At 35.7% G+C, this 16,432-nt stretch overlaps 1 protein-coding gene across 7 annotated transcripts in view; it reads left to right on the top strand.

Moving 5' to 3' along the window:
• The window catches only part of ATF2 (activating transcription factor 2), a 46,930-nt gene extending 34,578 nt beyond the window's left edge, over positions 1–12,352 (top strand). For 6 of the 7 annotated variants that reach the window (XM_054069565.1, XM_054069562.1, XM_054069561.1 and 3 more), the window contains 3 exons: positions 2–208; positions 5,970–6,075; positions 10,631–12,352. In XM_054069565.1, the coding sequence (XP_053925540.1) occupies positions 2–208; positions 5,970–6,075; positions 10,631–10,857 (540 nt within the window). In that variant the 3' untranslated portion in view covers positions 10,858–12,352. Of the gene's footprint in view, position 1; positions 209–632; positions 706–5,969; positions 6,079–10,630 lie in introns of those variants that run through there. The other variant, XR_008450337.1, reaches the window with a different exon arrangement.
• The last annotated feature ends 4,080 nt before the right edge of the window (positions 12,353–16,432 follow it).

Below are 16,432 nucleotides of genomic sequence, written 5' to 3'. Positions count from 1 at the left end.
GGCATCACCAGCTCAGCCTACGCCACAAACACCAAATACTGGTGGTCGGCGAAGAAGAGCTGCCAATGAAGACCCTGATGAGAAGCGAAGGAAGTTCCTGGAGCGAAACCGGGCTGCTGCTTCCAGATGCCGACAGAAACGGAAAGTCTGGGTGCAGTCATTGGAGAAAAAAGCGGAGGACCTGAGCTCACTAAATGGCCAGTTACAGGTATGCTTGTTATTTCAAGTAAAAATTTGTAAGTTTGCCAAATCTTATTCTGGATCAATGGATTTCTTTGCATGAAATCTGGAATATAAATGATTTTGTAACCAGTGGCTCAGGTTAGAATTGAAAAATCAGCATTAATTGCATATAGCACTAAAAGAAGAATATAAGAAAATACTCAAATTTCAAGATATGTATGGTTAGGGATCATGCTCTTTTGTCCTTTGTTCCACTTTAAATAACTTTCAGACTGTGATACTATACAAGGATAACAAGGTGTGTTGGAGTAAAGGCTTATTAGCAAAGTAATAGCCTTACCTTAAAAACATCTTGCTCTAAATTTTTTGTAACACAGCCTGAGTTATTTAAATAGGATTTGGTTTCATTTCCTTTGGTTCTTTTTAACTTCACTTTTTTTCCTTTAAAGTGAATGTAGTGCTCGTGCAAGGTGCCAGATTGACATCACTGGAAACTGAAGGCCTCTTTTGTCCACAGAACAGGTACAGCACAGGCAGTGGCAGTGCAAACTTCACCACGCTGCCCTCCCAGTGTGCGTAAATCCTGTAGTGAGGGAACTATACTCTCAGAGGGTAGTCTAATCTGTGTTGCCAGTTGTTTTTCCACCTCGTCTGTTGGAAAGTTGTCATGTGGACACACTTTTCCCTTGTAGAACAATCCATGACCCTTTTGTTTAAACTACTATTAAATGTTAAAGTATACTTTCTTAATGTTTTCCAGCAGAACATGAGAATTGTCACAAAGTATTGGTTCAAGATAAAATTATTTTGAGAATTACAGAAAGGAAAAGTGATGCCATTTCCTAAATGAAACACTTATTTAGAAAATGCAGTGGAAAGTATTTTGATATTTTAAAGTTTTGCTTCTTGTTTTCCCATCAGAGCTGTTCACTGAATTGAATTCACAGATCTTTTCCTTCCTATTAAAACTCTTCTTTCATGCTGTTTGATATAGAAAATGTCCCAGCTTGACCAACAGCAAAATGAGGCATGTTGAGATGACTGTAGATCATTAAATTGAAATTACATTGTATTAATTGTCTTCAACTTCACATCTTCATAAATATTCAGCATTCTAGACTGTAAAATGTAAGAAATGAATACCTAAGTACACAATGTGATACCGTTCTCTGTGTTGCAAAAATCATGAAACTGTGTACCAGCATTAGTTAAACTCCATGAAAATATATAGTTTTCTCATACCTGTTGACAATCTGTAGACATGTTTCTTTAACGCAGTCACAATCCTCACTGTAAATCACTGTATGTTGCTACAGCACCATAGCTCAAATAATCTGAGAAACAAGTGAAGGTAGATTTATAGGAAGGAAAACAAAGAACAAAAGAGACTGGCTGTATTTCAGTTTTATTAGTGAAAATATTTTTTTGGTATTACATGAACTGCCTTTAGCTTACACATACCAGTTTTTATAACTGGAAATGGTGTAAGTACCGTAACCAAAACATTTCCAGATTTCTAAGAGTTGCCTCAGTAATAATGAATTCAAGGAAAAGAATTTTCTTATGGTCTGCCAAAAGCAGAACTGTTACCCGTGAGCTACAGAATGACTTGTGAAGAAAATTGAATATGAAAGAAATAACTAAACTGTAATTCGTGTAAAAACATTAACCAATCCTATGTTTCCATAAGAATTCTTCACTTGACAGGCTAATACAGCTGATTAGCATAGCGGGAAATGAAGACCCATGTTCACTTACTTTGTATTTAGTAGTGGATTTAGTAAGTTTGAAGTTTTGCATTAGTACAGTTTTATAGACTGAGTGGTAGGATTTAGTACTTCATATTTTGTTTAATATCTAAATGATATAAATATACCCAGATATCACATTTCCAGAAGTAGGTCAGTACCAGAATTACTGCATTTCATTGCTTCAGTTAAGAATTCTGACTTGTTGCAACGGAGTTAGTAGCTTTCTTGTAATGTCCGTGCCAAACCTTCTAGTGTCAATGTCAAGATTTTCAAGACTGGAAGCTCTTGAACAGTACATACAGATTTGGAAGGGGTTTACTTGGTTGATATATGCATTTTGTTCCGTAGTTTTCAGCTTTCTGTAGAAAAAGAAACTAACTTCTTCCTACTTTCATCTTTTAAATGTTTGCATCTAATTTGCTCTTTAAGCATTATTTTCCAGACTTTTGCTTAAGGAAAAATTTCCATCTATTGCATCACACCAGTAATGTAGTTAGGTTAGGTTGGCTGTCTTTACTGTAGGCTCTGCTATGTAAGTTTTCTTCATGCTTCCAAGCTTTTAAGGTTTATTTACTGTTTGCTTTTTGTGGTCTGTATTTTATACTAATGTGTTGAGCTGTTTATTTATCTTAAATTTTATATACCACATTTTGTTGCCTCTGTGCCTTGCACAATACTGCAGGGTGTGGGATGCTACAGAACATGTTCAGGAAGTATTGCCAGCGCATCCCCAGTGGCTACTCAGTCATATTGCAGGATCAGATGCCAAAAGTTCATTAGATGGTCTCTATTTGGTCCCTATTGTTTTAATATTCTTAGAGGGCAAAGTATTAGCAGACGAATAGCCTGTCTTCCTCACATAGTGATCGTAGGTTTTAAAGGATCAGCAGTCAAGTGGTGGTTTGTACTAATGCTGCAGAAGCTGCTTTCGGAAGGCTAAGTAATGAAAGAAGTGCCCATAAATAAATGTCCTTTCCCATATAGGGGAAGTTGTCAAAAAAGAAGCAGGAAGAGCGGTGTTTAACTTAGCCAAGACAATCCGCTAGCCCCATAAGTTATGTCTGCCTGTCTCTGACGATAGTTTTGGTTAATATACCTCACAAATATTGTCCCACCCTTTGCCGAGTAAGGGCTAGTGCAGTCCCCCCCAGGACATACACGTTTTGGATCCAGGGATCACGAGGCAGATACAGAAGAACGTATTGTACGCTGTGTGGTGTATCTTTGTAAGACTACAGAAGGGAAAGTGTCTTCTGTAAAAAAAAATCTGTAGAGTATGTGTAAAACCAGATATGCTTTCCTTCAGAAATGTGCTTTCTATAGTGTTAGCACATGTTGAAATATAGAAACATAAAAATTCTGCAAGACAGTATGTGAGGTATATTTCAGGCTTAATTAAAGAAATGTTGATGCCTACGCTTACCTTGATATCTCATTAATGATGAGGACCTTTCCAGTGCAAAAGCTCGAAATAATCTTTCTTCACGACAACTGTTTAAGTGTTTATTCTGCATGTTTCTTGTTAGGCTATTTTGAACATGTTAACCACATGTTGAATGACCACCACATGTTAACATGTTTTGAATGAGATGGAGAGACTTGATATTGTCATGTATGTGATAAGAATGTACAGTGTGTATAGAAGTTGTTTCTAACGCTCCCGTACTACCAGTTAGAAGTGGTTCTTACTGGTAATATGTAAATGACAACCATGGATTGCCATTCTGTGATGTTCCACATACCCTGTATCTAGCAGACATACTCAGCTCTACTTCCTGCATTGCCTATAGCACAGTGTTTGTGTTAGTAACAATGCTAGCTATGTATTCTATGAGAAAACCTTGACTTTGGGGTTTTTTTTGTATAGGAATGCTGTTCTTTATTTTTTTCTTTTAAAGTATGCTTCAGTGAAAGATGTTTGCTTTTTCTATTTCTGTTTGCAAACCTCAATACAACTGACATTAATGCACAACTTACCTTTTCAAGAATTTTTCATAAACATTAGTTTTACTTACACTGGCAAAGTAAAGAGCAACTTCATACTTATATGTGCTGTTTGTGTATAAAATTCTTCCTAAAATGTGGGAGATGAAGGTAGAAGGCTTCTGAAAACCTTTTCCTGATTTGATCTTTATTTTGCAATGTTCCTTTAAACTGGCAAAAGTATGTTTTCTACTCTCGGACATTGCTGCTTCTGTAGATTCTCAAGAAGTGTCTCAAAACTACGTCAGCACTTTTTTTTTTCCTCCCAGCTATATCAGTTCTCTGCAGCTGCCTGCTTGGCATCCAGATTTGTGACTTCTCAGTAAGTAACATGGTGAGCGAAGAGGAGACTGAGAGCTGGAGACAGTAGTAGTATGCTTTCTTAACAGCCCAAGATTTTAGGACATGTAGTGCCAGCTGGTAGAGATTTTGTGGGTTTTTCTGGTTGGGTTTCTTTCATTGTAACCTTTTCTGTTTGCAATCTCATTTTTCTTTCACTAGAAACATCCATGAAGTCAGATTTTTTTTTTTTTATTCAGCTCTTTTGGTTCTAAAAGGAATATTTGACACAATAAATTGACTGAAAAGTAGTTCTTAATAATAGCAGTTTTGCTAGTATAAAGGCTTGATAGTTTTTTGTCTTTGGAATGGAGAGGGAGGACACAGAGCAGCTTTTCTTCAAAATCTCTGGTATTTTAGTTCCAGTATTTATGTACTGTGATACTTAGAGTCATTAAACCTAATAAATTCTGTTCTTAAAAAATGTTGGTTTTTACTTTGAAATCCTTTTAGTTGTGATTCATCTCTTCTCTGACGGCATTGCCTTATTTCTAGCTTACAAGTAAATAGATTGATTTCTCATGGTTTTTTTTTTTTCCAGATAATTTTAGTTGCAATCCAGTTTTCCTGTCGTTTTTTTTTAACTTATTTCCAAATGCATAAACATACACATTTACGGAAGTTATGTCATGTTTCTGTTAATATTGTGCTAATATGCAAGTGTTCTTATAGTTTAAGTAATTTCAAGTATCAATGCAAAGGATTTACATTTAAAATAAAATAAGCTATGAAAAGCATATATTATGATAAGATATGGGGATCACAAAGCACTGCAGAACTTGATTCTATAGCTACATAAACATTTTTCTACTATTTAAAGTGAAAATGGGTCTAGCAAATTGCCATACTATTCTTAATTTGGATTCTCACATATAATGCAGTTACGTAGTGCTTCTCATCTGTAGATATCAAACTGCTTTATGGGGAAGGTAAGTATCACTGTCCATTTTACAAATGGGGAAACTGAAGCACAAAGAAGTAAAACGACCTTGCTCAAGGTCGTGTAATAGTGGAAAGGCACAGCCTGGAAATGAACTCAGTCACTAGATTCTGCAAGTGCTGTCTCCTTGATTGCACTCTACTTAATTGACATAACCTGACATTTCAGGATTTTGTCATTATTATCAGTGATTCCTTCACGCAACCTGTTTATGCATGGTTGCCAAAGAAAAAGTTAATACAGAAATCAGCAAACATTTACTAAATTATTTTCCATTACATTAGGTATTCTTTTTCAAAGTCCAAGTATAAATAGAGTCACCAAAGATCATTCTGTGTTGGCTGATTTTTTTTTTTTTTTTTTACCTTTTTTAATATTAGCTGTGGCATCTGTTAAAATATGGGTATTTAAATGTAGGTCTGCTCTGAGTAGAATTTATTACAAAACCTTGCATAAGAGTCTTACAGTACCTGGATCACGTGAATGTGACTATATGTAGATTCTGCACTTGCAAACAGAAAAACGTGTTGTATTTTCAAAAAATGTGTTTCCTAGTTTAAAAAAAGACCATAAAGTTATCCAAGTTTCAGCTAATATTTATATATTCTGAGATAAAAGAAATGTATACATTTTTGCAATAAATACCAAATGAAAACTACTTGTATTTTATCTACCCTTAAATGAACAACTGAAAATCCTATAAAACTTATTACTTACCTTCAAAATGTGCATAGGTTGAGCCTGGTAAAGTACATAACTTTCTTCTCCTTTAGAATGAAGTCACCCTGCTGAGAAATGAAGTGGCACAGCTGAAACAGCTTCTTCTGGCTCATAAAGATTGCCCTGTAACTGCCATGCAGAAGAAATCTGGCTATCATAGTGAGTAATGTTCCATTACCTATAGCCTTAGGCTGCATCAATGAAATACTGCCGAAGTGAACTGAATGAACATTAAAATTGAGAAGTGCAGTTCTAATATTACGTTGAAGATTTTTTTTTAAAAATCTCAAAGGTTATTGAAAGACAGGAATTAATATGTGATACTTAGAAATACATTTTTAAGCCCTTTCAGTTGGAAGTGTTGCATAACATTGAAGGTATTATGTTGGTTTAGTAAATGCGTATGATAATTAGCGTTTAAGGACTATCGGTTACTACACCTGCTTTGGCAAATATAATTACAGTATTAAGAGCACATGATAAACCATTTTTTATACTTTATCTTAGCCTAGTACAGTGAAAGGTCCTTGTGGAGGTTTTTTTTCCTTCATCATAATGAGATTTCAGTAGAGGTAATATAACAGCTGTCCTCATTTACCATAACACCCAGGATCAGTCAAGCCATTAAAATAATCAGATGCAGGTTCATGGCTCCTACTGTACAATGTCTTCTAGATTCCACATTAAGCGACTGCTTTTCTATAAGCAGGGTATTTTAAAATGTAGTTCTAATACTGAACAGAATGCTGGAGGTTTCAGTAGCCTTTTTTTCCTAATACATATTTTTACTTACAGGTGCTTATTCCGTTTTCCTCCTTCCAGCATTTTAAAGGTTAATTATGCTTTCCTGACTTGTAACTTCATTTTTGGATATGATACACAGTGCCAGAACCAGCTGCTGTTACTGTAGAATAAATGGCCAATTTTGTCCATTGTACACAAATTTGTTACAAATAACTGAGCTGGGAATGCATTAGGCAACATTCATAATATATAACCCACAGCTTTCGTTTTTATGATTTAGTGATATTTCAGGATATTTGTAAATGTGAAGATTGTTTCTGCCATATGTAGCCACTTCATTTTAATTTGCCAGTGTCAGTAATTCAGGAGAATAAAGGAACATTTTGTATTGCATGCAAACAGATCCTCAGGTGCTTGCGATAAAACTTAATGGCCACCATCTTTACTTGTAGTCGTTGTAAGCAATTTCATCAGAACGGGCAATATTTTTTAATTTAAAAGATTCAGGAGATTTAGCAACTCTGTATTGCTATATATATTTAGAATACTGATTTTGTCAGTTTTGAGCTTATAAATCTTGGTCCTTTGATCTCCAGTCATTTTGACAAGATAGAAAATAGCATCTTGGAGTAAATTGGAAGAGTATAGAAATATGTTTGGGATTTATATTAACAATGATTGCTGCAGGGATGAGGCCATTATGGCTCCCATCTGACAGAACAACATAATTTCATACAGAAGCTACTAGGGAATAGCATTATGCATGCAAGATTTTACGGTGGGGGAGGTGGAGGGAGAACAAAACAAAAAAAAACCCTGTAGGTTTCTTGAATTTTGATGGTTTGAGTATGTGTGTTCCTGAATTGGCATGAAAAATATTTAAACATAAGTCTTAAACTGGCAAACTAATTACGTGCTAAGGATTTCTTAAGTGAAGAATTAACAAACGGCCTGTTCGATAATATTTGTTTTCTGCCTTCAGAAAGGACAGTAATGCTCATAATTTCCTAAAGAGTGCAAAATGAATAAGAACTAAAATACTAATTAGTGAAAAAGCTTACATTTTATGGAAAAAAATACAGTTGGCAAGGAGATTGGAAGCATAGTTCACCTAGTTTCTTGAACAGTCTTTTGAAAGTCAAAGTTTAACACAAGTGGTAGCTGTAATGCCATCCCTCTGAAAGGATTTTGTCACATTATCTCTGTGTGAATATTGTTAGGAAAGCATGTTGGCAAAGTTATTTACATGCAGTAGAATGTATGAGAGGAAAACGTGGTTTCAGTTAATACATTCATGAAAGTGGTGCTCATAGAAAGTATTTTTAAATAAACGTATTATGTTCATCAAGTCATCTAAGTTGAATGCCCTTAAAAATGTATTGGGTGGTTTGACAGTCTGAGGCTGTGGAAGAAATTGAAGACATCAGATTACAGAGCTCCTGCAGTGCTGAATATTGTGCACTGTTAGGACAGTGCTAGTTTATACTATGCAGCCTGTGTTTTAACAGCTAAGTCCACAATTTAATGGAGTTTCATGTATGATGCGCTTACATAGGCACAAATAATATGTTGCTTTTCAGGGTATTTTTGGCACCTACTTACATATCTTTAAGATCATTGTCTTGGGCCAAATGAAAGGGGCAACAATGGACATACCCCTTTTTTGTTCTAAGATTGTTCTTGGGATCATAATTTCCTTATTTAGACTCTCATGCCTACTTCAAATGAGAGCATCATCAGGACAGAGAACCAGGAAAATGATTATTGTACCTTCAGGCAGTATAGATTACTTTCTGTTGCAGTATTTGAGTTTTCAGCTAATTTGAACTTTTTTATTTCCCGAAGAGGTATGCTACTAGTTCTGAATACATCTTTAAATGTTGGGGGGGGGGGGGGGGGGGGTTGATAGCATATGGGAGAAATCTAAAGCTGTTCATTTATTTTTCATTTTAGCTCTTCTATACCAGATTATTTCTAAAAGTCATCTACAGTACTTCTATATTTTCTTGGGATTTTTCTGGACTTAGAGCAGAAAAAGGTGAAAACTTGTGAGGAGAAAATGTGTTGTAAAAATTTGAGATGTTAAAAAAAAAAAGAATGTTTTAGGTATTTTTTATTTCTCAAAAGGACACCATTATAGTCAAGAACATTTGTACAGATTTGAATATAAAGGAAGATAGAGTTTGTAATATATGTGGTATTAAATGGCGTTTTTTTGTTCTTTCTCTACTTGGTGTTAATGAAATGGTAGAAGGTGGCTGACCAGTTTCAGACCTCAAATAATTCAAACTGCTTAAGCCACTATGTTCCTACAGCCTGTCTGGACAGGCAACAGGAAATTCAGGGAATATTCACCAGGACCATCTCGCTGGAAATGGGCATTTCTAGGCTTGAGGCACTCTGTAGCCACAGATGCCCTGATGACAGTTACCGTGAGGCTTCCTTTCTAGTGATTATCAGGGGATCAGGGAAATACAGCAGTTTTGCTTGCTTACCCATCCTTTTTGACCTTAGCATTCTTTTCCAGAAGTGGTCGCTAATAGAACTCTTGTCTTCAGGCTTTGAAGACGAGTGTGTTCTTAGTATGCATGGGATTGCTGAAATATCTTTGTTGAGGAATTGACTTGCTAATTTAATGAATTTTCTTACCCATAGCTAGTACATCATTGTTTGTTCATGCCTAGCGTTCCTTTTAGTTGCTGCTGTTAGCCTGGTTTTCTGTGGGAATGAGGCTATGATATCACAGTGTTTGTTCATCTTGTAGTGTTAGTCATCCCTTCCCACTCCCTCTGTTCTCCGGAGTAACTTATGAATTTGTGGGCTAGCGTCAAGCAAATTGGAAAGGATTGCAAAGGCAATTCTAGAGAAAATCAAGCTTTGTTCCATTGCAATGTCACAAGCAGTAGTTCATGCTGCTTCTGGCTATGCTTCTATGTATCTTTCTATATTAGTATGTTATACAATAATCTGCAGTGTCTTGAAAGGGATTTTCAATGTTCCATCTGTATCCTGGGTTTAAGTCAGAGTATAAAACTTCTGTGAAAAATGCTTTAAGATACTAAGCAGCACAAAATTTTAACAAAAGAAGTTAAAATTAAATTCTGTGTTAATACTTCTAATTTTGAGTGAAGAAAACAGTAGGCTTATTTTCTTGTTTTTTTAGTCTCAGCTTTTTGCTTGATGTAATGCCTTGGCTAACTTTTGTACTCTGGAAAAAAAAAGGATAAATTTAACGTGGCTAGGATGTCTGTGCAAGAAAGACATCTAAAATCATGCTAATTTTGTAAATTCTAATTTTGCCCAATGAGATTGATTTTTTTTTTTTAATCTGTTTACCCTAAGTCCTGAGATAAAAAATATTTTAAAGAAACAGTCTTAAATCTTACTGAGAGGCATGTGTGTGCTAAAGAAGTTTCTGAACTTCACTTTGTTAACAGAATGTGGGTAGAAAACTTGTGGAAATACTGTCCAATTTATATAGTGGTATAAATACTTTTTTCAGATATCCTATTGATGATCACAAGTTTTAATTACTGAATATAGAATTATTCGCATTTGGTTACTAAGCAAACTCAGTAAATAGCATATGTTAAAAATCTAAAGCAAATTCATATAGCACTAAGAGATCTGGTAGCAATTTTAATCCATAAGTATTGCTTATTGACATAAGCACTCGGCATCAGAATTAGGTGTGGTACCCAATCAGCTGATTTACTAGGCGGGAAATGGGACAATTTTAATCATGACTTTGAAGATGTGAAAATTTTCTTGTTTCCTGATTATTCCATACTGCAGTCCATATTTTTTGCTTACAAAATGGTATTTTCTTTAAAAAATGAAAATAAAGTTGTTCTGCAGTTTGTGCTGCATTGCACCATGAATTTTAATTATTTAGGGGGTGGTTGCTGTTACCTGGGATGTGATGGTGCCCGTGCCAGGGGAGAAAAATAAATTAATTTTTCTTCTTCAGCTGCAGATAAAGATGACAGTTCAGAAGACATATCAGTGCCAAGCAGTCCACATACAGAGGCTATTCAGCACAGTTCTGTCAGCACTTCCAACGGCGTAAGCTCAACTTCCAAGGCAGAAGCGGTGGCCACCTCCGTTCTGACCCAGATGGCGGACCAGAGCACAGAGCCGGTGCTTTCCCAGATCGTCATGGCACCTCCCTCCCAGTCGCAGCCTTCAGGAAGTTGATCAAAAACTTGCGTTGCATCAGTTTCTTAGATACACGTTTGTGACTTTAAAGGGAAATCAACAAAAGACCAGTCTCCACCTAGGAGAAATTGTAGCTTCAAATTATTAGTTTTTAAAAATCCACTTAAATTTGGCTTTAATGATTGGCAGGTGAAAATGAGACAGGACAGCAGTTTTAGTCTCTTTGCAAAAGACTTACTTTTTTTTAAGTATTAGTTTTACTAGTTATTTTTTGTGCTTAATGTGTAAAGTGTGTGTACAGTACAATGTGGTTTATTTCATCTTTAATTTGGTATTATTTTAACAAACATTGGGGTGAATTACTAAAGGTCATCCTCAAGACTGTGATAGTAATATTGTGTGACATTTTTATACCAAAGTTCTGCATAGTCCCTATTGACTTTGTAACGTTGGCAAGGTCATAAAGCACTAGGCAAGAGAAAGACAGTAACAGTAAATTTGCTTTTAGTCTTTTTGCCTTTTTGTTGTTTTGCACATTATGAGAGGAAGAACATTGGGAGATAAACATTTGGGTTGTTTTATATATAGCATTTTGGTTGGCTTTTTAACTGTTGGGTTTTTAATTTGTTTCATAGGGCCAGTACAGTATATGAGATACAGTACTCTTATGCACATACCTGTCCGAGATGAGGATCAGTACTAAATGGGTTTGATTTTTTTTTTTTTTTTAAAAATTGATGTCAGGTGATTTTATTCCCCTCCAACACTTTCATACTGAGGGGAGGAGAGCTTTATTTCTCCTGTCAGAACAGATACCTATAACTACCCTTTGCTCCTAGGCTGAAACCAGTAAGCATGTTGTAAAATACAGGGTTATCAAATATGGAATACTTAGTATTCCAAAGGGAGTTGATATTTTGTGGATTTTTGAGTCGCAGACTAAGGAGTTTACTCATAGTTTTGGATGCCATAAAAGCCTAAAATCCTTCTTCAGACAACTCAAGACTTCTTTTTGTCATTGTCTTGTATTTGCAAGCTAACTTGTACTTAATTCTTGTGTAAGCACTGTCATCTTTTAGTAGCAAAAATTTTGATACCTTTCTTGTGGGGGAAAAAAAAAAAAATCAGTATCTACCGTATCTTGGAAACAATGTAATTATAATGTGGTGTGTGTGGTGTGTGTGTGAGAATGGTTCAGTAGTTAATGCCAGCAGTCTTTTGCTTGAATGTTTAAAGATGCCTTCAATGTGATGCTGGCTGATAGGTGATTGCAGTTTTAAAATGTTATTTACTGTGCGAACTTGGATAACTAACATTCCATGATGTAGTTTGTTTCTGATGAGATGATTGTAGGTACACTTTTTCTCATTATCCAATCATCTATAGGATATTGAGTTTTTTAAATGTGCCATTATCTATTTTGATTCTGTACTCATGTTCAAAATACAGTACAATATTTTACAATAGATTAAGTTGTTTAAAAAATGTAGATGTGTGCTTTCAGGTCGGAAAACTTTGTATAATAGCAAAAACAGATGCATAGTAGCAACTGGCAGTAAAACAGGATTCCATTATGTATATAACAAAGATTTAATGCATTTATAATGGGTTGTGTAGTCATTTGCTCTTCCTTCTCCACACTATACTATGTGTTTTTAAGTGTCAGTGCCATCAAGGTTCTATTTGATTCAGTTTTTAATCTAAAAATGTAATTGATCCACAGGAAGATCATAATTTCTGCAATATATATACAACCATACTATAATCAAAACTGGACAAAGAAGTGTCTAGGTCATATATGTATCATTGCAGGGCTTTAAGCATGAAAATATTAGGGATTCTAAATATTTTGTATTTTAAAACTAAAAAAGTTGAGTTAATAACCTTATGTGTTTAAAAGTCTTACTTTCCCAATTCCAGGATAAAAAGCTGTAACAGTTATTGAACGTTTTGAGGATGGTGAAATGCAATGGACCTCTTGTGAGAAGGAAATTAATTGCAAAGGCACAAAATGTGAATTCTGCAGGAAAGCTATGCAGTCACTTCTCATTGTAGTGTTGGTGGACTAGATAAGGCCTCATTGATTATGCTATAATTTGCTCTCCTAAACACAAAGGCTTTTAAATCATATTTATATAAGTGGAAGTTTTTTTATAACAAAACTGTCGCGCTTGTAAAAAAGTCTACATACATGTATAGGAGATGTGTAACAGTTAATGAATTTAACAGTGGGGCTGGAAAAAGAACCATTAAAATCTGTGTTCAGCAAATAGAGAAAAGTTATTAGTCGTACTACCATGGATTCCGTTTTTGAGGCGTATGTCACACTACTTCTGTACTTAGCATTTTGGGTCTTTACATTTGACATGTTTCACAAACTGTACTGTTTTCTTCTATGTGCAGTTTGCATGAGTAAATCATCAAAGAGAATAAAATCTATCTTTAAGTTATGTTCCTATTTTAATGAAATTATAATTGTTCTAAAAGGCAGCACTGTCTTCCGACTTCTTTCTTTACCCTTGCAATTATTGCAATTTCTCTGCAAGTCATTACTGTAATGTCAAAGTAATGTTATGTAAATAAGAACATATATATTTCCTTAGAAAATAAACCAACTTCCATCGCTCTGCAGTTGACTTCCAGCAGCTTCTGAGGAATCAGCCTTGTATCATTAGTTCCAGGAGTCCAAGGTAATCCACAAAGAAAGGAGTTCATAAACATCTTGGTGATCGCACATGTTGCTGAGCTGTTTCTGGTCGCCCTGAGAGCCACAGCACAAGTGATGTGTAATCAGAATGTCCAGATAACTTTCAGATATCTTAATCTTATTTTAATATACATGAAGCTAGGAAATAACAACAATAGGTGAACGGCTCACAGGGTTTTTTTGTGAAGGGTGGAGGAAAGATCACGCCCTCACATTTGATTTTTGGAATATTAAAAATCTTTTGACCTTATTTATGAGTGTTAGAAACATGGTGTATGGTATGGCATGTCCTGGTACTTCAACATTTGAAAAGCTCTTGACAGAACTCTGGTACAAAGGCTTTGGAGGGGAAAAAAAGGTAAAGCTGCTATGTATTGCATTTATTGCCTGCATTGACCAAAGGAAATTAAATTTGAGCTGCATGACTTTGAGCCCCATATGAGAATAATGCCCAAGGCCTCTGTTGCTTCATTATGTTCTTCTGACTAGGAGTTACACATTTCGCTCCAAGGAAAACATGAAGGCTCTGTAACAGGGCGGCTGGGGGGAACGAGCCCACTCTTTACTGTCTTAAGACTCAGTTTTATACCCAACTCTCCAATTCACGTAACCTTTTTCTCTTTAGTGTGCTAATAGAGGCTGGGGAAAGAAAGATACTACACTGGTGGAACGAGATGACTGAAGTGTTGGGTGAGTGGTGATTTCAGCTACCAAAATTACAGAAGTAATTTACTTAAAGACAGACACAAACATTTTAATTGGTCATCATAAATGATAATGAGGAGAAAATATAGTGAAATTAAGTGCATCCTAATAAAGTAAGGTATGTTAAATTGCACTGAAGGAAACTTCAGCAACGCTTCTTGACATGATTAATACACTCGTGACAATGTGTCTAATGAAGGTTGTTTGCATTTAAATGCGGCCTGTTGATTCCCTCAGTAGAGAAATAATTTGAGCTGCCTCATTTACGTTGCAGAACAGAGTGTAAGATTGGCTTACTGTAGTCTTTACATTTCTTTTTAACCATCATAACAGTAATACAGGTATGATTTATTTAACCTATATTGTGTATAACACTGTGTAGGGTAGGTCCACATGACATGATCATGAAATAATTTTTACATTCTTTAATAGTAAGTCTCCTGTCCTTTCATTTTAGGTTTCTACTGTGACTTTGTTACCTTTTTTTTCCCCCCCCATCCTACTTCATGGAATTTAAGATCATGACCTTTCTTGTTCTGCGTTTTCTTCCTTTGTTTCCTCCTTGCTTAGGTTAACTCTCCATAGCAAATGTTCATTTCAAGTGAGTTGTCAGGAAAGGAATTTCTGTGCGCTGTGTGTCTTGTCTTCAGCTAAAATAGATATGACAAGCTTCTGAAATGCCAACATTTACATCTTCCTAGAGCAAAATATATTACAAAATACATAGTTAGGTCTGAAAGGGCCTCTTGAATCTCCAGTATGGAATTTCTAGTGTTGCAAAAGATTTCATTACAGATGCTCTGTACAACTAGTGAGTGCAGGTTGCGTGCTGGTGGCTTCCTGCTTCTGCAAGGTGCAACTGTCTTCAAAAAGTTTCCAACTTCCCAGGTGTAGGATTAGTTATCATCTAGTAACATGGCTGTCAATAGTATAACGACACATAAACTTGATCCAATTTATGTAATTAATTTATTTTAAGCTTTGCTCAAAGTCTCTTATCCCTCTTCTGTTACCATCTTTACAATGATGATGTATGCTGTTCCAAGCACCATTTTTTGTATTCGTTTTTGGGGGAGAGGAGAGAGAAGGCTCTTAAACTTTTAAATAAACTACCTACAATGGTATTTAATCTGGGAATGAATACTTAGTCTGAAAAGTATTGTGAAATTATTATCCAAGTGCATTTATTATTTTTAATCCCTAGCTAAAGAAATGGTAGCTTGAGCTGTGTGAATTGACTTGAAATGGTAACAAGCGTAAGAGTTACAAAACAGCTTGAAGCAAAGAAAAGGATTCATGCTTCTAGGAACTTTTATTTGCTTATTTTTAATACCAGTAGAAGACACAGAGAGTGAACAGTATTTGTATGCACTTTGGACAGCAGGGCCTAGTGATACTCCAGCGTACAATAATGAGCTTAATACTCTGTAGCTTAGGGAGATTTGTCAGTGCGGGACTAAGATGATGAGCTTCAGGAATGAGCGCGCTGTCAAATAGATACCTTCAGAAGAGCAGAACTACAGGTAAGCAGGTTTTCCTCACATAACTTTCGCCGAGGGCTAGCTTAATACATCAAGTACAAGCATGAGCTATTACAATTCCATTTAATACTGTCTGTTCCCAAGTGGATTGAATAAAATGAATGCAAGTCTGATGGGTGGGTTTGGCTACCCCTGAGACAAAAGTTAACATTGTTTTCCACTGCCTAAGAAAGCCCCTGCTCTTGTTTCACTGCAAGCTAGTATTTGCGTGCTACATAAGTAGTCTTTCTCTCTCCTTAGCTGAACTACTTGTTCTAGACCATTACAGAAGGCAAAAAATACTGTCCTTGATAAATCACTGGACTGATGCATGTTAGAAACTGAATAATTTCAAATAGCCCACTAATTTGTATATGTTTAAAAATAAACCCGGAAGTTACATTCACATCCTACATCTAGGATTCTAATCAGAGGAGAAGGGAGAAGTGGAGAGAGAACAAGCCCTCTTCTTAGGCAGCAAAACAAACTGCCTGAGTAAATTAAGAAAATAAAATGGAGGGAAGGAAGTCCACGCCATTTGCCAACGATTCCCTCTGAAGCTGCCATGTTTCACTGCTCAATTACACGAGCCCTTTGCTCTGACATGCTCACTGACAGAAAGATGATTTCTGTGATGAGCTATTTCTTCAAAATGTTTACAGTGATGTTAGGAATGTTTTGA

This window comes from Cuculus canorus, chromosome 6 (assembly GCF_017976375.1).
Source record: "Cuculus canorus isolate bCucCan1 chromosome 6, bCucCan1.pri, whole genome shotgun sequence".
Classification (NCBI taxonomy): Eukaryota; Metazoa; Chordata; class Aves; order Cuculiformes; family Cuculidae; genus Cuculus; species Cuculus canorus.
Note: the sequence above shows the minus strand (reverse complement) of the source record. Positions and strands in the feature narration are given on the sequence as shown.